This window comes from Mobula hypostoma, chromosome 18, assembly GCF_963921235.1.
Source record: "Mobula hypostoma chromosome 18, sMobHyp1.1, whole genome shotgun sequence".
NCBI lineage: Eukaryota > Metazoa > Chordata > Chondrichthyes > Myliobatiformes > Myliobatidae > Mobula > Mobula hypostoma.
Genome location: NC_086114.1, coordinates 39306728 through 39329802, shown reverse-complemented (window position 1 = coordinate 39329802; position 23075 = coordinate 39306728). Strand labels below are relative to the sequence as shown.

The window sequence follows — 23075 nt, the reverse complement described above, 5'->3', positions numbered from 1 at the left end:
TCAGCCTTTCCCTTTGCCGTTTAAAAAAACAAAATCTTTGTTTTCTTCTCAGGTCCGCTACTTCGGCCGGAGAACAATATTGTTTTACGGTGATGTGAAACAGAGCGAGAAGAAACAAATGGAGAATGGGACGGAACAGTGAGGAAGTAGAGGGATGGGGTGGGTGGTGAAGAGAAGTGAAAGAGGAGCGAGGAGGGGTAAGAACAGCGGGTGTAAGGTGGGCAGGCAGAGATGGCAGGCAGGTACACAGATCACGTCGTCTAGGGGACTGCTTTGCACAGATCAGTTTCTCAACTGTACAGTAAATCTTAATCATATAAAACAAATATTAATAAATGGACCGATATTACCGGGCACGCTCGTGAAACCAGTCTCTGTAAATTTCTATCATAGATTTCTTTGCCCTGACAGTGGATTACTTCGAAATTCTTTTGTCTGGCGCTAACCCTTCCCATGTTCCCTAAACCTTTGTCGACCGACCAACCTGCCTATTTGTGTGTAAACTGCCCCCCTCCCCCGGGGTTGCTGAGAGGGGACCCGTTCCCAGCACTTGAAATATTAGCTACAGAAAGTACCAGCCACCGGCCAGCTTGCAATCTTTAAATCAATGTCCTGAAAGACCCTCCTTAATAGTTTACATTTCCACCAATTTGCAATTATATTAAACGACCAAAAGGCCATTGCATCCGGGTCTTATTCGCTTTGCTTTCATTGATAGTCCTTTATAATTCCCCACGGTCCCAGGTGAGATTAAGAGGAAACCACATTCGTGGTGGTTAGTGTGTTTTGATTAGGATTCCATGCTAAGAATTACATGCTATCGTCGATAATTATAAAATTTTCGCGATTACTCTGATTGCTAAATAAATTAGATGGAGAGATTCTGTCTTTCAACCGCTTAGTTCATTTGAAAACCCCGTTGCGTTTGGAACTATTATCTTTAAACAAAATATTCAGCTTCTGCCGAATATATCAGTGGAAAATTAATTGCCGTCTGTATTGTACAACAAACATTTCATTTGTTTATCTGCACAGTGTCAGGCATTTCCTCAGCTCCGGTCTTTTTGATTGTCCCTCCCCCTCATTCCGTTCTGTTTATGTTTAATGTTCATATATTTACAAGAAAGCTCGATTTAAGGAATTTTAATTTATGTCACCTAAAATGCATATTTAATATCACACCCATTTTCGGACTAATTCAATGTGTACATTTGACTGGTACCTTCTACAAGAAATACACCCAAATAGTTTTGGCTAAAAACTAGATATAGTTACCAGCTTTTATTTTGTATTCATTTATGCATCTGTTCTTTTAGCCTTTTAACTAAAATAAATCATTTTATTCTCCTCTCTTTTTTTGCGTTTTAGAGGAGGATGCACCGGGATTCGCCGCTGTACCTGTTGATGGAGCTGACACTGGGCACACTGTCGTTGTCACAGATTCCCTCAGCCAACAGTCGGTCTCGGATCTCCCAGGCGAACATTGTAGGGTTCTGGCGTTTGTACTCGGCGATTTTATCCACTACTTTCGGGGTCGCAACTTTGGGTTTAGAGCCCCCAATGACTCCGGGTTTGATGCTGCCCGTCTCGTAGTATCTGATAGGTGACAAGAGCCAGAGAAACGAAAAAAGATAACAAGTAAAACTTCAGCAAAAAAAATGTGCTTTCATCACCTCGCTAGTGCACCGTTGAAACAAGCAGCAAGGAGGTGTATTAGACCCTCCTTTTGTATAACTATACATAAAAACTGAGTCTATGTTGTTTCAGAGTACGTGTGTGTCTATTTATAGTACGTATTTTGTGTATCACATATATAATCACAGAATTGCTGCATCTTTTTTGTAATTAAGTTTAAAGAAACGACAGCAAAAGTCGACCTTACTTGTTATTTACAGCCTCATAAAATGCATAGGGAACAGTAAAATGCAAATAAATCAGTGTATGTATGCAATAGTATTAACCTGTCTGTGTTACAATTCTCCCTGCTCTGAAACACACCATCAAGTCTCTGGGAGATTGGACAGCTAAAGGCACCGATGCACATCCTCTCTTCTAAACAGAGAAACAATTTTAGCAAGGACATAATTAATATTAAAATTGGCAACGCTTTTAGTACTGAATGTTGGCTTTGGTGAAGGAGTTGCGAGAACAGTAGTTGGCTCCTAACACAGCATTCTGTTTTTTATACCACCCCCGCCTCCTTCTGCACCCCCTCCCAAAAAAATAAAACGAAATTGTGGGAAGACCACAAATGGAAAAAGAAAAAGGTTAGGAGGAAGAGAAACTCGAGGCATTTTAAACCATGTTACTGGGTATAAAAGTTTATTTCTTTCTAAGTCTTCTTACTCTTTTCCTTTAATGTGTAAGAGTTCAAGGTTTTTAACTACAGGTAATGGTATTGCCAACCTCCCTATATTATCTGGTGTTAACCCTGAAGCCAGCAGCAAATTTCAGCGTGAACATGAATTGTGTGTCTAGCTTTAGCGCGGCCTTATTTACCCTACCATCACAAGGAACGGGCCCTCCGGCCCCATTGCGTTTTATGATATAAAATAATTGCCGAAGTAAGATTAAACTGTTAAAACTCACAAATAGGGAAATAAATTACATATAATTTGTCTTCTTTTGTTGTGTTTTTGATTTCGACTCTCAACGGAAAACCAAATCGAATACAGAATGCGGTTCCAGCTTTGGATAGTTCAGTAGCCATATCGGATTAAGCCAGGAAATGCATCATATTTAATGTAACAGCGGCGGTATTTCACACGCAACACTGTTCTTTTTTGTCTCACCCAGTAATAAAGGTTTAGCTTACTGGCGAATATCGCAACGTTTGAAGGAAGTTATGTCCCACTCTCCAGGCTGGATCAGCTAGGACTGATTTTTAGAGTTTACATACGGAGTACTTTGCTGTCCGGACCTCACCAACGCGCCCTTCCCACCACACACCGTAGATTCCTTATGGCATCTTAGATGTTATAACAACACTCATGTATTCATTCGCGTTGGACACCAAACATTCAACGATTTTTAGTGCGTTAAACGCTCAGCGTGAAGCGGACAAAGTGAAAGTTCCCCCCCCCCCCCCCATAATCACCTATGCGAATTTTCTATGTGTTTCACTTTGAATTATCTCCCGATACACCTCGGTCAATTATAATTAAAAGTAATCTAGTTAGGTTAAACCGACAACGAATGGAAAATGGTATTATTCTGCAGACGAAAAGATTCTAACATATTACTCAGCTGAAGATTCTAATTTTAGTGAAATGTGACAAATTCCTCTTTCACCAGCGGAGGGTGATGCATATCGCAGCACACAGTTCGCGGGACAAACATTAGTTCAGTCAGAGCTGAAACATTGCTCGTTAAAATATGTATACATTTAGGACACAGGACTCAATTCCGGAAACTTTCTTCTTTGGTTTAAAGACATTTCCTCCCTGAGTTCAGCTACCTTTTCCCAATTGTTAAAACTACCCTAGGAGTTGACCTGCATTGACATGTATTAATAAAAGTGGTTTATTCTTGGTTGGAAGGGATCTGCTCGCCAGTGTAGTGGGTCAGATCGCGAGCCTGCACTCTTAAGAGGACTCGATTCAAAAAAAGAACGAACAATATACAGTCGCCTCGCAACTGCACCTGTTCCAACACAGCGGCCGCAATCTGCATAAACCACGTCAGCCTCGGAGGCCTGGCCACCAGCGGCAAACCCTACCCACCCCCACCCTAAATGTATTCCCTTTCTGGTTTGTAAGTGATTCCTTCCGTTGGTGCTAATCTGCTCTATTTAAAGCCAGAATGTGCGCACAATTATAAATGGCAGTTCGTAAGTGTTTCGTATTTTCAACCGTTTGGCACTAAAGACGGATTATAAGTGCTTGGTATGATGCTCACTTCTCTCGCCTTGCCCCTGGTTACCTCCTCCTTTGGAGATTTTCCTCGTTAAATTTGGACTTTGCAGCTCTCATTTTTGGAATATTTTGATTTCCGTTGTATACTTTCTGGAGAAGATATCAACAACTTTAATTATAAAATTTGATTTGTTTATTGTGCTGACTGAACGTCCCTTACATAAAGGAAACGATGACATTGTAAGAATTGTGCGAGACGGAACTACTAATCGGTTCATGGTTGGGAGTGGTTTGGATCTTAAATCAGGTCTATTGTTGGCGCCACTGACCAATTCTCATATTAACCCTGGGACTGTATAGATTACAATAATAAACAGAAATGGTTTTCGTTTGTGATTTTGTCTCTGGCAGTATCCCCCCTCACCTGCCCAATATTTTGCTGACACAGCCATGGCTGACACGGAGTTGCCGGGAAATGTCGCAGGGTCTGACTCCCTGGTGCGCCAGTTCCACGATGCGCTGTCTCACCACGTCAGGAAGGGGCCTGCCATTCACAAACACTCCTCCCAGTTGATTCACACCCCCATGCCCTGCAAAACACACACAACTGAACTCATCCCAGGTAGAACTGCAACCTGAAAGAGAGCAAAAAAAGGGGCAAGGGGAGAAAGAAGGGAGGAGCGGCAAAAAAGAAAAAAAAAAGAAATGGAACAGGGTGAGTGGAAGGAAGGACGGGATGGGATCGAAAAAATAACAAGGAAAAAAATCGAAAGCATGTAATAAAAAATCACATATATGTGGTCACGAACACACCGATATACATATATACATATATATATATTTGACTTCATATTTTTCAGATATTAAATATAAAAGCGTGGAAATGCTACCTTTAACTCTACATTATTGTCAATTACTGTTTCATTTGTCTTTTAAGCGAAATCAAAATTCATATAAGTGCACAGTAAATTATATCTGGTACCGTGAGCCATCCACAATATCAGCGTGTCTATTACAATATAACGTGACAGTGTTAATTTACGAAATTATTCAACATACTTTGGTAAAAGAAAAATATGACATTTAATAAAAAATAAACTATGCATAAACTTTGAATTAGGTTCCATTTTATTCCCGGCTGTGAATTATATGGCGTGCGAGAGGATGTATGCATGTGTGAGAGAGAGAGAGAAGTGTCACGGAGCAGTAAGACAAACTGTTTGTTGAACGGAGCTTTGGTATTTGTGTGCGAAAAGGGTGGCTAAAGCAACAAATTACAACAGATTCCCTCCTCCAGGGCTGGATTGAGGCACTGAAAATTCCTCTGTCTCTCTTTTCTCTGCATTTCCTATTCTGTGTGCATGTGCCGTTCTCCCCTTCATTCGAGGCGTGCAGGTTAAATATTCCCCAATTACCCTGTTTTGAGAAATACCTAGCAATTTCAGCGACAGCGGAAAAATTATACCAAATTTATAAGTGCCACCTCGAACTAAGAAGATATAAATACACATATCCCCTGCTGTTTCTGAAAATAAAGCACTCGTTTCCTGTACAAGGAACGCAGGCAACGGACACCAATTAGTTACATGTACAAAATGTTTTCATTTTAAATTTTGTTAAGCATACTTTCATACAGTATAGCCAGAATTTCAGAATATTTTAAATCACGGGTTTATAAAAACTCGAAATGTGTGTAAATTACGTGTTATTGATTGTCGATATGCTATGTAATAGCAATCAGGAAGAATTATATCGAACCCTCGAGTATATTTACAAGACCGTGTCATTTCACGATACAGAGCGACAAAGAGCTTTCACGTGAGCGCACGAATGCCTTCTTGTTGCTAATGTACTTGTTTGAGGTGATGTGGAAGTTTGTTATTTGTGTTACTGAAGGAGTGTCCAAGGTATTTCGGCGGATCACGATTCCTGCACTTCAAACAGTAACTTATTGATGCGAGACGACTTCGCCAAATTCTCAATTGCCCTGAAATCGACCCATGTCGGAAGATTATAAATATGGATTTTGAAGCAGGATCCTGAATAGAATTTTTTAAGTTTCTTTCTCCCTCTTTCTCACGTTTGTTTGTTTTTTTCTCTCTCTGATAATATTTATTCGTGCTCGTCTCTTTCTCAATTGCATTAAAGAAAACAAGCAGCAGTTGTCAATTTATCCTCCAGAATACCCTGGAAGAGCGGGATAAATACTTACTAATAATACTTGTTTATTCGCAGCTATCCTCGCCTCTCCGATATGTGGTTTGAAGTTACTGTCTGGCAAAACTCCTATCAGATTCAACATCAATAATTCAGGCTAGTTTTGATATCTCAGATTACGATTATTTAAAGGCCGCATCATCAGGGATATATTAGAATAAATAATTTAAAAACCTTTTACGATGGAATATCTGTTGGCATGTCTTTTTATATTTACCTAGGACTCCTTTGGAAATAATAATAAAATATAATTTAATTTGTACTTTTTCACTGCTGTTGCTCTGCCAGTTAGTAATTTTTGATAATTATTTGTGTTCATCAAGTGTGGTGCTGCGTATATGAACTCTGCATGTCCATATCCACGCCTACATAAATTAAAGCAATGCATACGTTTTCCTGAGAAGCCCCTAGAATAGAGGTCATAGTGGTTTCAGAGATTTCTAATGATTTCGGGCTATACACGTGGTTAAGTGAAATTTGAGAGTGAATAAGTCGACGGTTTAAACATCGGCCTCATCTTGAAGGACGGAGCTAAATTATATTGTATGTTGAGCAATTCAAACCCTCGAAACTCTTCTTGTAATTTGTGGCTTTCACCAAGAGGGAAATGTGCCAAAGCCCAGCTTGCACATTATTGACAATAACAGTGTAACAAACTGAATATTATTGCGACATACCGCGTTAATTTACTGAGGGAGAAACACACCCCCTCCCCGTCTTGTTTGAAGCCATGCAGCACGAAGAAGAAGAGTAAAGTTAACTAACCACCTTCAAATATGCACAACTCCTGGGAGTTTCAATCAACCCGCTTGCCTCCCACCTAAGATTATACTTTGACTCTTTAACGTTTCCCAAACACTCGTATATTATGAGGCGTAATATATCTGAAATTAATCTAAATAGAGCATAGATGTATATTTAAATCCTTGACATTTGACAAGCAAATGTTCTCCTGCTTTTGTTTTCTATTGTGTGTCTCGTGATATCCCTGCGCCAAAAATACAGCGGTAATTATAAATAGGAACGTTTATTAAGTTGTTTTTTTTGTAGTCCTAATAATTACTTAAATAGGCAGTAGTGCCGTTAGAAAAATACAATCAATTGCCTACTCACTGTGCATGGCTGAGAAAGGGTCTGCTTTACAATGTATATCCATGAGTGCCAGCGCCACAGAAATGAAAGGGGTTGATTCCGCCGTCTCGTCTTTTTAATCAAACGATTACGTTAATGCAGATAAAACATTGACTGTAAATAAGAAAACAACAAAAGAAACAGAAAAAAACTTTTTTTCCCTTTTTCTTTTCCTTTCAACTGTGGCGACGTGCCGATAGAGAGAGAAAAAATAAAACTAGTCCTGAAAAGAAAGTAAACTGCTTGGCGCCCCTTGTCCTCACTCACAGCCCTCTGTACGGAGAGATGGGGCAGCGGTCGGCAACCGGACAGGTGGCACGCATGTCCTTCCACTTTTCAGAGATGATTGTGGACCAAACGGGCATCAGCCGCAAACCAAGGTTCGGATTTATAGACTGTTTGAAAAAAACGCACACGCACTGACAGGAAATGAACGCACGGGACGTCGTTTGTCAGTTCACTGTCCTCTGAAAATTCTTTACACCTTTTCTCAAATCCTTCTTTTTGCCTCTCTCTTCTCAAAGGCGACTGACGGTGCCTAGGTTGCGCCAGGTAGCGGGGCCGATGTGCAGAGGGAGACGGCGGAAGGCAGAGGAGCCGGGAGCGTGGGTCTGTAGAGTAGCTGGTGTTGGTTGCAGGTTTTGAAGTGCAGACTGAAGCCCGGGCTCTGCGTGGTTCTCTCTAAAACCCTGCGCAGATTCCAGCCACTCCAGTCCCCTTTAGAAAGATGGATGACTTGTCAGACAAAGGCAATAGATTACAACACTTTATGATTCGCCAACGTAGATTGGACCCCAAATGAGGAGGTCCTGTGATCAGCCACTTTGAGAGTCACCATTCGCAAGCACAAACACACACACACACATACACGCGCACACACACACACTGACACGCGCGCATTCATACACGCAAATTCTAACACATACATACACATTCACAGACACTCACACACACATTCGCACATACACAAAGTCACCCAGACACATAAACACACACATATATACCCAAATTCATACATATTTACACTGTTTCACATACATGGACACACTCTTTCTTACACATGGACTGACTACACCCCTTCTTATACAACTCTTACTCTCCCTCTCACCAACATATCAGATCCCAAGCCTCTGTTTACTGGGGGAGATCGAATTAGGATATTGTCTGTACACTCCTTCAGAGCGCATAATTAAATGGTTGTCCAACGGAGATCATCTCCACAGAATATCACCCTATCTGTACCTTCTCGTTTGTTTCTTAAATCTAATCTAAGTATTCCTGTCTATTCTCTCTCTCTCTCTCTCTCTTTCTGTACATCTATTTGTTTTAAACAGATTGACTGTATTAATCGAGGCTCTTTTAAAGAGGAAAATAATGTGTGTGTGTGTGTGTGTGTGTGTGTGTGTGTGTGTGTGTGTGTGTGTGTAAATCGGCAACAATGATGCCTTCAATCTCTGCGATGCTGTGTGTTTCTCAGGTCAGGTTTACCTTCCTGTCAGTGTAACTGAATTATTTTACTCAGCAACAAACCCTCTCTCCTCAACCTCAACCCTTTGCCGGTTCACCTGAGCTGTCTGACCCGTACTTGTAAGTTATGTACACAGGTGGAAGGTGGAATTAGATTGGCTGACACTTAAAAAAAATATTTGAGGGCATTAGTGTTTACACATCACACTTTAGCTAGTTTCCTTTTCTTATTATTAATGTTTTCTCCCGGCCTTTCACTGAGTCGACGTGTAACGCATATAGTAACTACTCGCTGCAATCTCGCGGTCATTCAGCACGGTGATTAGAGTAACCATACAGAACTAGCAAATGTTAATTCTGTACTTAGCCCATCCCGAGTTGTTGCATTACAAAACTCATGGCAAAGATCCTCCTGAAAGAGGCGGTTAATATGTTACTTGGAGAGTTCCCATAACAGAACATTTCAGATGCCCATTTAATTTTAGAAGCTTTTTACCCTCTCCCAGCTTGGTGAGGTGTTTTCTCCCCCGCACAGAGTTGCATGTGGAGTCGCCAAGCCTTCTGTAGGTGGCGCTGGCTTTATAGTTCTCGGGCCTGAGACCTGCTTGGTTTGGTTTGGGGTGTGTGTGTGTGTGTGTGTGTGTGTGTGTGTGTGTGTGTGTGTGTGTGTGTGTGTGTGTGTGTGTGTAGGGGGGGGGGTACTTCAGAGCTCGAAGCGTGAAGACATCCCTCAGTTCAGCACTCATTCTCCTGGGACACAATTGAAACTTTTACTTTAAAAAAAACAGTCTGAAACACTGGCCAACAAAACTTTGTTAAATTTTTCTAGGCATTAATTTTGTACTGACTGAATAAAATCGCTCTTTGATCTCTTCCAAATGAGAGATTATTCGATACAAATGTATGCAAACTCTGCTGCGGCGCTGCTGCTATATTGAATTAATTTTACTACTTACTATTGCGACTCTTCTTGGAATCGAATCAATCGTCTGATTTCTTAGTGACAAATTATTTAATCTATCATCGCACTGCTTGTTTTCAAACGATTTTCCGTCATCGTGTGGTGAATATTGTAATTGAAATCTTTTCTTCGCGGTTCTCTCAACATCCCCCCTCCCCTCACCCTCCAGCACCTCTGCCTCCCACCACCGCCACCCCCCCCCCCGTCCCATTTCTATTACTTGAAGTAATTTTAGTTGGCAAACAATTGGCGCTTTCACTGTTGTGCTTGAAAGGTGCCGGTCCTTCAACCAGAGACTCTCCGTTTTACAGAACCAGACACAGGCAAAAAAAATCCAAAAGTGAAGCATGTTAGCAAGCCAACTTAAAGAAAACTTTCAGGCGCTGAATTCCATCTTATTTATTTTTTAACGTGTAAAATACAGGGAAAATCGAGATTATGCGTCAGATTAATGTTAATAAAATAATAATTATTAATTAAAAATAAAATAAACACCGATTACGCCGTGGGTGTGATGGGATTAAGGCAATTTACAATAAAAGGAAATCATTCTTTCCCTACAATTCTTTTTCCCTCGGGATTCAAATTCTCTGTTACATGTTTCCCCACTAAATGTTAGGGAGGAACTGTCATTCTGTTTAACAGGACACTCGAGTTGAATCTGTGCAAATTCATTTGATATAGCGCAGGAGTTATTAAAGGCTTGAAATGTTAATGGAAGTGAAGCAAAGAAAATGGTCCTTGTCAGTTAAAGAGTAAAAAACAGAGCTGCAAATCGTAGCGGCAAGGGGGTCACGGATTTCTACCTTGAATCAAAAAAAGGACAAACTAGTACAACGTGTCATTTTTTTCCCTACAAATACCCCGTGGAAAGCGGTTCCATTGCTCCGTCTTTCTGAGAACCGTGGATTGTCGTGAACATTTTAACCCTGCAGTAATATTATCTGTACCCCGGGAATATGATGCTAAAAATTGTCGTTGTTAAAATATTAATGTTTCCATTACCCGCAACAAAAAAAAAATCATTTTACTCTATGCAGGGGGATTCGGCAATATCTATTAACTACACACCAGTTATTTTCTATTATTTCAGTATCCCACTCAAAAGACACCGACTTTGCAAAGCCTCCCGATATTTTGACTCTGGTGCCAAACACCAGATTAGTATCAAAAGGAGCGCCAGTACTTCCGTAGTGATTCCAGGTAATAATAATAATATATGTATTATTGGCTGTATAATAATCAAAGAAAGCAGAAACAAATATAATTTTCAATCTTAATTGCAAACTGCACTGCAAACGGACTGACTGTTGGAACTCGGTCCAATATTATTGAAACTATACATCTAACTAAAAGCAAACGACTTGGTTCAATGAAAGGGGGTGGGGTGGGGAGAGAAGTCTATTTGAGGTGGAATTATGCCATGTCCTTTGCATGGGAAGAGGTTAGGGAGAGTTGGAGGTTTGGGGGAGTAATGCTTGGATAACCCTGGTCTTCACTCTTTCATTAACCTATTTCACAGGAAGCCCCCTCGAATCATTTGCACTTCAAAGAAGCACGCCGCCTCGTCCAACGGAAATTAAAGAAAAATAAACTTTTGGGAAGGGGGAGGGGAGGGTGTTTTCAGGAAAAGGGTTCAGGATGGATCCTCTGGATCAGTCCCAGCACCGCCAAAATCCATTTGCAATTCATTTTATACACTATCCGCGCGAGGCAAATCCCTCGATTATCTGCTTTACTCATACTCTCCTTGTCCGGTCACTGTTTAGCTCTATAATCGTGTTACGTGTAAATATATTGGCCCGATTTGACGCCTCTCGGTGTTTACACATAGGATTACCCGCGGCTGTATCGTTGCCTTTGATCTGGATTTACGGATCTTTTCAGTCACAGAGCAAGTGCCAATCGTTTAAAAGTTAAATTTAGAATTTGACATAAAACTAGGAGAATTAAACAGAAAGTTAATGTATAATTTGATTACAGTATGCGCATATGTCTGCTATATGAAACAATGCTTTTAACTTAACACTATTACAGGCAAAGTAAATATTTCAGTCGCAAATTGCATTTTTAAGCAACTTTTGATGAAAGGTTTATGATTAGCTACGATTTCCCACTTTCTGCTCCGATGTTTAACCCGGGCAGAGGGATATGACTTGGAAGTCATATGTTCAAACTGGTCATTGTTTACGGACAATAGTGTATAATTTAGAGTGAGCTCCTCTGTGGGCGTTCGTGTGTGTCTGCGTGGGTGCAAGGGAGAGGCAATAACTGTGTGCAAATTTTATACTATCGGTAGACAGGTGATATTTCACCTGGCAGAAGAGTAACGAGGAAAAGTGATATTAAATAAACATTGTTCAGACATTTATATGCATTTACACACTTAGGTGACTGCGTGGCTATGTCTTAAGAAACCTCTAATAATGATCTAAATAATTCTGTTCAGAACCAGGCGGGAAAGGAGTGGATAGAGAAGGCCAATTTACCTCCATTCCTTGCTATGGTTCGGCTTACTGGCTGACCGTATTTTGGAAAATTTGAGGCGTTCTGCTATGAAGTGTGGCGGCATCGGCTGCAATTTCACAGTCCGAAGAACATTTTGCCTGAAGGAACGTTTATTTCCCCCCTCCCTCCCCTTTTTCTTCCTCCTCTCTTGTTTTCGACCCCTCCCTAAGAATACTGCCTTCATACCTTGCTCTGTTTGGTTACGTGCACAGTTCAAGAAAGAGGAAGCTGGGATAAAACAAATGTTGTATCCAATTTGGTCACGCAACATCAGTAATAGCTTACTTTCCCCTTTTTTTGCATCCGTCTGCTTTGAATGTTAATAGCGCACGTGCAGCTTTACTTTCTAAACATCCCTCAATTAACACTTCCTCTAAACTCCTTAAAGAAACGTTAACTTTCTTTCGTAGATGGCTTTTTTTCGGGGGCAAAATTAATAACGTTCCAATTTTAAACTTGTTTTTAGGGCGAGCAGATCGGTAAGTTTACATTAATTGTACCTTGGTGGATATTTTGTTTCTTCAAAAACTTACACACTTCCCAAATTTAACTGTCCCTTTGTAAAAAAAAACTTTATCGTATGCAGACTCTGTGATATAATAAAAAATACAGACTTGCTGAGTTTGATAGATTAACTACATTTTGTCCTGTCGGGGTTTGGAATGTATTTTTTCTTACACAAACATTTAAAATAAGGCAAATCATTGGCAGAACAATTGTTTCTGCTATTTCATTGAGTAGTTGTATTTGCTAAAATTAAATCGCCAAGTGCAAATGGATGTTTGTTAGTCTCAATACCGGTCTATGCATGCCCATTCCATTACGCCCTCCGGTTTAAGGATAACAAGTCATGTTTACAGTCACGACTTTGGTTAGACCTGAATAGTGAAGGCACCTGTAGCGAGGCTGAGAGCTGAAACAAGACACAGGCACAGGTATAAATACCAAAAATTATATTGGCGCACACACAGGCGCACGCGCACGCTCACCCCCCCCTCCCACACACACACATGAGCTCATGCACAGGCATAAGCACACACGTATGCTCAAGCAGATATTTGTAAGAACAAGTACGCAGTCTTCCATACATTCATATCAAGAAACACAAAATACTTCCAAAATAAAATCACACACACTTGCGTGTGTGTGTGTGTGTGTGTGTGTGTGTGTGTGTGTGTGTGTATACGCGCGCGCGTGCATGTATATGTAAATATATATGTATATATGTGTACATACATATATACACGGTGACTCCGTAGGCGTATACAAACACGCGTGTAGATTTACACAAATACTTAGAATTGTAGCTGGATTAAGAGCCATGACACCAAACGTATTTACGTTTCCCACACATATCAGGTACAAACGCAAACATACAGACATCCAGACGTGGATGGACATTCACTCTGATAAAAAAAGATCATTGCACACACACTCACACACACCAACACAACACAACACAACACAGACACGCGAGTCCTGTCTTCCTCGCCTCCATGCTGAAATATACTTCGCCATGTATTGACTGGAAAGTTGCCCGGGGATTATTCGCTGAATCTGGGTATAAAGTATTATTGTTTCATTTTGAATTTGGAAACGGGCTAGTTTCTCTAAATGGATGTTGAAGGGAATGGAAGAAAATATTATGCGAGGATGGTCAGTAAAGAGGAAATTATTGTTACTAAAGGTTAAAAGTCAAAGCACACAGACAAGTGACCTCCCGGAAACGAACAATGAAAACAATTTAAAATCCAGATAAAAAGAAATAGTGGTTTAAAAGATCAGAATAAGAAGAATTGCAAGTTGTTCTTTCTGGACTAGACCACATTCTATTTAACACCTGCACTAGACGTACAAAGGCTTTCAACAATGTACCACTGATTTGAATTCTATTGTCCTAACTGCACTTTAGCAGAAATGAACGGAGTATGTCATCCATTAGGAAAATATAAACTGTTTGTCGAATTATAAAGTATGTTTAGCGTTGGAAACATTTTTTTTCACTAACTCTAGAAGTACTGCTTTGGTTAACTGATAATCAGTGGGAAAATGTAATATGGGAATAGGTGCTTTCAGAGATTAAAGCCCCCCAAAAAAAGAATGTGGACGCCTAATTAAAAGCCGTTTGAGCGAGTGACAGAAATCCATTGGTCTTTAGCATCAGCTGCTTAACGGTTCCTGGTGGCTGGCTGGGGCCAAGAGCCCTATTCAGAGACCGGGCTAGATGGCACCTCGCTTAGCCTGTGCAAACGGGGGAACGCCGCATTTTCCACCTTTCCCTTCCAGCCAGGTGCACGGTTAGCGAGAGCAAACTCAGCCTGCAGCTCTACTTCAGCCCAGCTCCCAATGTCGGAGGTAGCTTTAAGCGATCGATGTATTTAAGCTTCCATAGGACCTGCTGCCAGTAGGTGTGAGTTTTGCCACATAACCTTTTAACTATCTTGCTATCTTGCTACAGTTAATAGAACATTTCATTGTATGTAACCCGATATATTGACGCGATGATTTACCTTTTAACGAGATAAGTGAACGGTTGCTATAAGATCGTGTATGGTTAACCCTTCTGTTTTAACAGTTGGCGATTGTTATAAAGAAGAATTGATAAATTAATGAATATAAATTGATAATTTATAGCAAAAAATCATCATAAGCGGAATGTATCTGCTTGCACCAAGTATTACATATTGTGCATGATTTTGGTGATTGAAGTTTTATAAAGGTTGGATAAATAGAGAGGCGGACGTTTTGTATGCGCTGTTTTATTTCCATCTAAAAAGTTATATCAGGTGTCACAGAAAACAACTAAAATGTAAATGCCCAAGCTCGCTTTATTTCCAGTAGAAGCTTGTCAATCAATCACCTCTATCGATAGATCAATCACTGTGTCAATTAATAGATCATATTAGAACGTTACTGGGATTATTTATTTATTTGTCTTTCAATGTGAGACGGGAATCGAGAGGAATGCAGTTGTGAGAATGAATTCAATTTATTCGTTAGCGTTTAATCAAAATAATTGGTGTTATCGTGTCGCTTCACCGTGCTTAGAATAATGGGGATGCCGGCAATGGTCGCCCGCCTGGCTGGCAGAAACCCGAGGAGATGTGCCCTAGATTTAAATCACGTTCCACGGATTTATACCAGTGTGTGGAGGTTTTTATAGAAGGGTTTTCTCATTTTAAGATATTATTTTCCTGCTTTAGTATTTAACGTTGTGTGTTACACGCAACAGAAAGAAATAATAAAAAAACAAGATTATTCACCATTGAAAATAATTGCCACACAGCTGTGACTTCCGATTTCTTTAAAATTAATTAGCGTCACGTAACATCAACTCATCTCGGTTTGCTTCACTGAAACGCAACATTTTAAAAACGTAACGATAGACACATATTTCGAAATGTAAGCTTGTTCTGGTAAAGAAATGAAATAGGTTGACTAAAAGTTTGGCGGTTTAAAGATACGCGACCACGTTACTCGGGCTGAAAAAAAGAACTGTAATGTTTTGCTTCCAGTTATACAGCCAAATTTAAGAATACCATCATTTGGAAAACAGAAGTTGAATTGGAATATTTTTAGACAGAAATAATGATGTGTGTTTGATACTTAGCTCAAGTGGACAGACTGCATGAATTTGCATCTTTTAAAATAGCTAATTTATTGAATCACTTTTATACAATGTTCTGATTTAATCCAGTGACATATATCTGACTTAGTGAACACACACACGCGTACTGACATAAACATACACAAGTATGCAGAATGTGTCTGAGTGAACGGTGTGTTCACTGTTTTTTAGCTGGCTTTCTCGATGTGCGGCATTCACAGGGCACTTGGTGTAAAGTGAAGTTTACATCTGCACGATTCCCCACCTGGTGTGGCCTTTCCTTCCGGGAGAATAGCCGCAGCAAGGCAAGCAGCGCTTGCAATATCGATCGAAGCAGGCTCCGGCCGAGAGCTTCATCATTGCGCTCAAAAAAAAAACTCATTCACAAAACTTCTACCCTAACAACTGCCGCTCTCTCCCAGGAAGGAGGCGCCTTTCATTTGTTCTTCCGTTCCTGGAGCTTTCTTTAGAAAAACAATTAAATGGGCCCAGCTAAATCACAACTATCCAATTGCAAATAAACAAACGGGATGGGTTTAATAGTAATCCTCGGGGCTCTAGATTTGGCGTCAGTACAGATTGCATATTCATAACGGATGTTGAACCGAGCCAGATGGACAATCAGTTTAATTGTATACTCGACACGATCGGAGACTGATTTTTTTCACTTTTTTTTAATTCTGTCATAATTAATTGGATCATTATAGCGGTTCTGTATCAGTCTCCTAATTTGACTTTAAAAGAGGACCGACGATCTACCGAACAGTCACTTTGTAAATTCTTATGGTAGAAATGTCTCAAGATTCTTCTCTGCAAGCAGAGGCGGTGTCTGCTTGAGTACGGTAACGGCTAGAGTATCACCAGCTTTACTCAAGACTTCCTATTGAAGACTACCATTTCCACTGGCGTTTTGATCCTCACTAAACAAGACCCGAGTGAAAGTTAACCACTGCCAAAAGTCCAACAAATTAAAATAATCACTGTCCCATGAAATTTGCAAAAGCTAAATAGCACAGAAATGGCGATGGCAGACCGAAAGGATAGGTGAATGTGAAAGTGATGGTCCAAGAAAATACTACAAAAAGTGGAAACGTGGTCTGAATAAAACCTCCAAAATATTTGAATACAGGAAAGGACAATAAGAATAATGTGCGAATTCTGAAGTTATTGACGGTGCTTCTGAACTTCAACACAACGTTAAATAGAATCGTGGTTACAAATAAAAGTCATTGCGGTTTTAAGGAAAAATCAATCGGTTATACTGTACCGCCATTTACTCTTAATAGAGACAAGGGATCACAGAGCTGAAAATCCCTTTAGCGACAAAATCGGGTCTAATTTCATCATCAGAGAGATGCGCCAGGTAGTCTGAGCCAAGCGCCCGATACTGGTCTACCCTTGGAGGTGTGAATGAGCCGGCACAGAATGGGCCGGGGAACCCTGGCGCTCCAGTCCGTCTGTTGTGATGTTAAAATGCGCGGCAGGCAGTACGAGTGCCGATACCCGGCTACCCTGCACTCCAGCTCCAACTCTCCTGCACAGAACAACCCTCAAGCTTATCACAGAGTTAGAGAGAGAGAGAGAGAGAGAGAGAGAGGCAGAGACAGAGAGAGAGGGGGGAGAGAGAGAGAGAGAGGAGAGGGAGGGAGAGAGAGTTAGAGAGAGTGCGAAAGAGAGTTAGAGAGAGAGAGAGAGAGACAGAGAGAATGTTAGAGAGAGAGGGAGAGACAGACAGACAGACAGAGAGGGAGGAAAGACAGAGAGAACACAGAAGCCAGCTCACCTCTCTGGCCCAGTTCAAATAAACAATTTGACAGGATGGGTAAGCCTACCTGATCGCCCAGTCTTGTGAGCCATGCAGAGATTTGCTTAATGGTCTGTTTCGCGACGCACCCCACTAAATCTTTGCGGGCTCTTTAACTTTCTCGCTGGCTTAACGCGTGCCTCCTTCCCCCGCTGCTGTGGGGTTCTTCCATCCCCTTATTAATTTGCTGCGATATTCTCCACCCCCTCTACCCACACCCCGTGTGTCTTTTTTAATTCCTTTCGCCCTACCTACAAGCAACAGAAGCTGAATGGTAAATATACCAAAGCAGCACTGTGGAAAAGAAATCAAGGCAGCAAGTTGTGCGGATATACATTTGCACAGCATTAGAACAGGGAACAACTGATTAATTGGAACAAACGGGTTTGGAAAAAAAACTATCCAATTTCCAGCCGGCCCCTGAGTGAAGTAACAAAAGGGCAGGTAAGAGGTGGACGTGGCTGGATATCCCGTTGTCCCTATTACAATTCGCGGCAGAGATTTGCACTTCAGATGCCTGTTGGTGGTCAGGCTGTTTAACAACTGCCTAAAAGTTAAGCAAGGGGGGCGTGGAAAGGGGGTGCCGGGGAAAACAGCAACTTTAGTGCATTCGCAGCATGGGACCCGCCATTGCCGCAGTTACTTTATTGAAACAGAGCTGCTGATTGGCTGTCGGCCACAGTCAACCTGCAGTTAAAGGGGAGGGCGGTTGCACCATTTTACCGCCGCACACCTCCCAAATACCGAAACACGCAGTCACTATCCCGCAGCGCTCTTCTGGAGCACGCTCTTCTCTTCCCCAGAGTTAATGCCTCAACTCCCGAAAAACTTAAACGAATAAAATAAATGATTGCTAAACATAAATTGTTCATACATTTCAAACTAGAAACAAAGAGATGAAATACTTCAAATCAGCAGAGAAAAAATACAGTGATTGCTCGTCGCTGGACGATCAGTGCCAGTAGCAAAGGATTATACGGTCACTGCTTTGCAAAATAAAATTCATCCTGGGAATTAAAAAAAAACATGACCAGAACCAGAACAAGAATTCTAGTTGGAGTTAAGGTCGAGATTAGAGTTAGATTTAGTCGAATGTCGTTCGGAGTTGGGGCAAATGTGAGTTAGTGTTAAGGTTAAAATGAGGTTGAAGCTTGGATTAAAGACAATATTGGCGATGCAGAATTAGGGTGGTGATAAAAGAATTAGTGTTGGAAGTTCTTGCCGTTACAGGGGCTAACTGTCTGTTGGTTTGCGGCTGGATTTGATTTAGGGATGGTTTTATTGGTATTTGGGGTTGCGGTTGTTGTGTTGAACAGTAGAGATGAAATTGGGGTTGTTCTCAGTTTCAAAGAAGGAATTGTAATTGTTTTAGCATTAGTAATTAAATTGGGGATCTGTTCGGGATTAGGGATGGAGTTGGTCGGGAACAGCTAGGATGGTGTTAACCCCTGGTAAGGTACGAATAGCTGTTGGACTTCAATATGATGGCTCGTCAGATTTCTAAGGGTTAGGGTTGGGCAACTTCTTTTCAGGCCAGCTAAGGAGATAAAATAATCGGACATTTTTTTTGTATACTTAACAGTTTTTGTATGTTTCAGGGGGTTTGATTATAGCAGGCTTCCCGGCCAAAGCACCATGACTTCTGCCCCGGGACTCTGACTATTGATCCATGCCCACTGTGACAAATTCGCCGACAGACAGATGGAATTGATATTCTCCCTAAACTGATTCATTCATCTTTCGAAAAGTGAAAACGAAAGTCAGTTCGTTGAGGGTTAAAGTTCAGAGCGATTCCTTCCTATCTGGGCAAAGTTATCGACACAAAACGAATATCCAACAGAATGTCAAAACCGATAAATGATCTGCGTACTAAATCAATGCAAAAACGGGCAGGTTGAGAATGAAAGGTTAAAAACACGAACGTTGAAATTAAAGAGAAAAAAAAACTAGAAGCAATTGTAAAGAGTCTTGGGAAGGTCTGCTGCGTTTATTTGAAAAGTGATTGTCCGTTCTTCAACTGAAGACAAGGAGGAAAGAATACGTCGTGTTGCCCGATCAGTACAAAATATGATACAAGTTTAGGGGAGGTTTACGTTCATTTTTCTCCCTTTAGATCAGCTGGTTTATGTTCAGCTGTTAGATGCACTGACCGTCTACATATAATGGATATGTGTTCTTTATAACAGAAAGATTGTGACGCTGTGGAGAAAATCAGCTCCCTGCAGCTGAGAGCGGATAGCGAGTTCAGGGCGCGTCTGGAGCCTGAAGTCGGACGGGAATCAGTGCAGGCCTTGTTAACACATCGTTCCAACTCAACCATGTATGCACCCGTGAGGAATTTAATTTTGTTCTTATATGTGCACCACACATTAGGTAGTAAATTGCAGGATATAAAAGTTTGCATGGAAAAATGATAATGGACAAGTTTCTTCTTTTAACAGTGAGAACTGATATTGCCATGTCTCTTTTTACTGTTCAAGAACATTCGTTACAATGCTCTAGTTAGAATAATTGCTTGTAGTTACATCAATTGGTGTTAATAATATTTGAATATTCTTCGATGCATGAAATAAGGTATGCCGGACGAGCAACACATCAAAAAGCCACACATATAGTTATTAGTGCACATATCAACTTTTTAAAAAGTTGTGAAAATTATTATCCCAACTTTAGCGACTAAGTACAAATTTAATGATGATAAAATAAGTATCTTGTACCAACACTCTGTCACTACTCCTTCACCCATCCTGGTCCCTATCACTAATCATCTTTGTCATTCGAAACGAAATCGGTCGAGTAAAATACTTAGGATTCCAGAGTTCGGAAGGGCGATCCGCAATGTCGGTCTACTTCTGAAAAGTCGACGAAGATTACGTTTGTATTACGGGATCAAATACACTGTAGTGAATATAACACGGTGACACACACACACGCATGCCTTTATGCCATCAACATGCGTAAGATACCCAAGTGCATTAACTGGACAAATATAGCTCGCCAATTAATTTTGATTTAATAATCTCTAGAACCAGTTAACAGCCGGTGAAAACTGTTTTGCAAAAAAATTATAAAGTCTGAAATACAAAATAAGCCAAATGTAATGAATAGACTAAAATTATCGGAAAATAATCCATCTCTCTGTGTGAGTTTGTGTTAATAAATCAGATAAGGTTTTAATGAGAGATGACAATCTGAACATAATTTTTCCCCTCTGCCTGGCAGTGTAGATGTGGACCCGCTGATGATGAAGTAACATTGCAGCCCGCAGGTATCAGCAAATTATTAACGAAATATTTGCATATGATTTGCAATTTAATCAAGGATTATTGTCACACGGTAAACCTGATATGTGAAACGTGATGAATTAAATTCAACTACGCAGGGTTTTAGACAGGAGAAATAAAAAGTATAATTACCTGTATTTACAGAGATGTGGATGAAATCTAAGCAATATTATTATAAATGTACCGGAAACGGAGCTGCTAAACACTTTTTTCTTGTTTCTGATTTAAATTGTCGTTTAAAACAATTAATTACCCAGTGGAATAGGTTTAAACACATGCAAACATGCCTTTTAAAATACTTGTATTGATCATAAAGTAATTCTAAAAAGTATTTTACTGAGACCCTATATCTTAATGTTTTCCACATATCACTTTTAACTGTATCTATTAAACGTTTTCTCAATGTAAATTGTTACCTATTACGCCCAAAATATGAATCATTAACGATTTCTTGTGAAATCATACAAAATAGCTTTACATCTGAAGTGATAATAAAAATTGCTACAGGTTATTCCGGTATGTGGCCAGATGGGGCAGTATTATAAAGAGCGACGATCCTCTGTTAAAGTTACTGTACAATATTGTTCGCTTTTTTGTAGGTCCCTCTGTGGTCAGGCCGTGATTCAGCGGTTTCGTAGGGACAGCGGAGACCCAACACCTGCAGAAGTGGACGAGCGAGCGGCCGGAGAGGGGCTGAGGTGCCGTCTCCATGACACTGTAAACGATTCCCAAACAACTGCGAACTTTGAAGCTCAACTTTGTCAGAGTGTTGTGTTCCTCGAGTTTCTAGTTCATTAACTCGCACTTGCATCGCATCAGGCTAACTTAGTTCTGCACGGCTTCACCTGGGCCCTTACAAGATAATACTGCAGAGACTCGGGTTCTTATATTGGGTCACCTGCTGACAGTGGTCAGCGCGGACATATCTGGAGTCAGGCGTCAATTAACATTAACATGGGAAATGTGCGGTATAAAGTTGCGCACAGTGTGCGGGTTTAGACCGGCTCCACTCCCTATCGCATGACTCGCTCCGTGTCAATTTCCCCCCTCTGCTTTTCCTCAGCCTCTCACTGCAGGTCTCTCCGCAGTAAAGCATGCCAATTTGGTAAAGAGCTACTGATTTAAGTTTACTGACACGGGGAGAGAATCCAATCTTGTTGCGGCACCTCCGTTCTCCTGTGAGTGCTTTCCAGTCATACGGGTGGTTAGCTGAGATTTGTAAGCTTACACCTCGGGATAGTTTTAAAGAAAGGGATAAAACAAGTAAACAAATTCCACAATAATGCCGTAATTTAACTACTCAAATACTGGATGTTTATTAGAAACATTCACGCCGCTAAGGACTGGAGATTTCGTTCTTCTTTCAATATTATCTTGAATCGAACTAATAATGTTAACACAAAGGGAATGTATTGAGAAAAATACACTAGAAAGAAATGAATTGGGCGCACAATGCATTCTATTCGTTTAAAACAAGATAATTATATAAAAAGGATTAATAATCAATATCGAAGAGACAGGAGTTTCCAAAGACTGCGACAATTAGTTAAACAACACACGTATACTCCCGTTCATTTAATATGTAAATATATGTTGAAAACAGCCGTGCCCTGTAGTAATTAATGGCGGGGGCCTTTCTAATTTTGATTTTGTAAGAGTTTTGTTAATGAGAGAGTGGGCACGTTAATAATGTATTCATTGTATAATGAAAGCCCAGCCGGTCATTAACAGACTGTATCATATTGCAGATATAATACTCTAACACAGCTATAGTCTGAGAGATGGTAATTTCATAACGCTAGCGCGCTAAAGTTTGCCTTCATATTCTTCAAAGAATTTCTTTCGCTTGTTCCCTGTTCAGTAGCTCACGTTTGAACGTTGAAACCCCAGCAAAGATCGATTACTGAGTAAGCAGAAATCCACCCCACACAGCATCAAACTACTGGGAGAGATAACATCACGGAGGCGCACTTCACACCCAAACTGTTAACACGATTCCCCTGGTGGGCTAGCACGGCCCGACTTGGTTAAGTGAACGAAATTCAGAGAAAGTGCATGTCTGCTCATTTAACAAGGACACATTCTCAACCTATATTAAATAGGGAATATAAAGGAGCACAGCGATAGTCAATAAATCGCTGATTTGTGATGAACTCATTTCTGTTTTCGAACTTTTTAAAGTGCTCGTTAATTACTGTATTTGTCCTAAATGTTGCCCAGGCGGCGAAATTGCGGAGGCTGG

The 23075-nt window shown here is 40.6% G+C and overlaps 1 protein-coding gene and 1 long non-coding RNA gene across 14 annotated transcripts in view; one reads left to right on the top strand and one right to left on the bottom strand.

Annotated features, from left to right (window-relative positions):
- Positions 1-17684, bottom strand: part of LOC134358493 (paired box protein Pax-2-like) — a 224284-nt gene extending 206600 nt beyond the window's left edge. For 4 of the 13 annotated variants that reach the window (XM_063070762.1, XM_063070757.1, XM_063070766.1 and 1 more), the window contains exons 1-3: positions 7185-7861; positions 4280-4489; positions 1399-1615 (exon numbers count right to left, since the gene is read on the bottom strand). In XM_063070762.1, coding sequence (XP_062926832.1) covers positions 1399-1615; positions 4280-4489; positions 7185-7227 — 470 coding nt within the window. In that variant the 5' untranslated portion in view covers positions 7228-7861. Of the gene's footprint in view, positions 1-1398; positions 1616-4278; positions 4490-5556; positions 5683-7184; positions 7862-17577 lie in introns of those variants that run through there. The other 9 variants (XM_063070759.1, XM_063070767.1, XM_063070761.1 and 6 more) reach the window with 5 other exon arrangements.
- On the top strand, positions 14306-22833 carry LOC134358495 (uncharacterized). The gene is made up of 3 exons (XR_010020881.1): positions 14306-14546; positions 19736-19869; positions 21433-22833. It is a non-coding gene; the product is annotated as an uncharacterized LOC134358495 (long non-coding RNA).
- Positions 22834-23075: the final 242 nt, after the last annotated feature.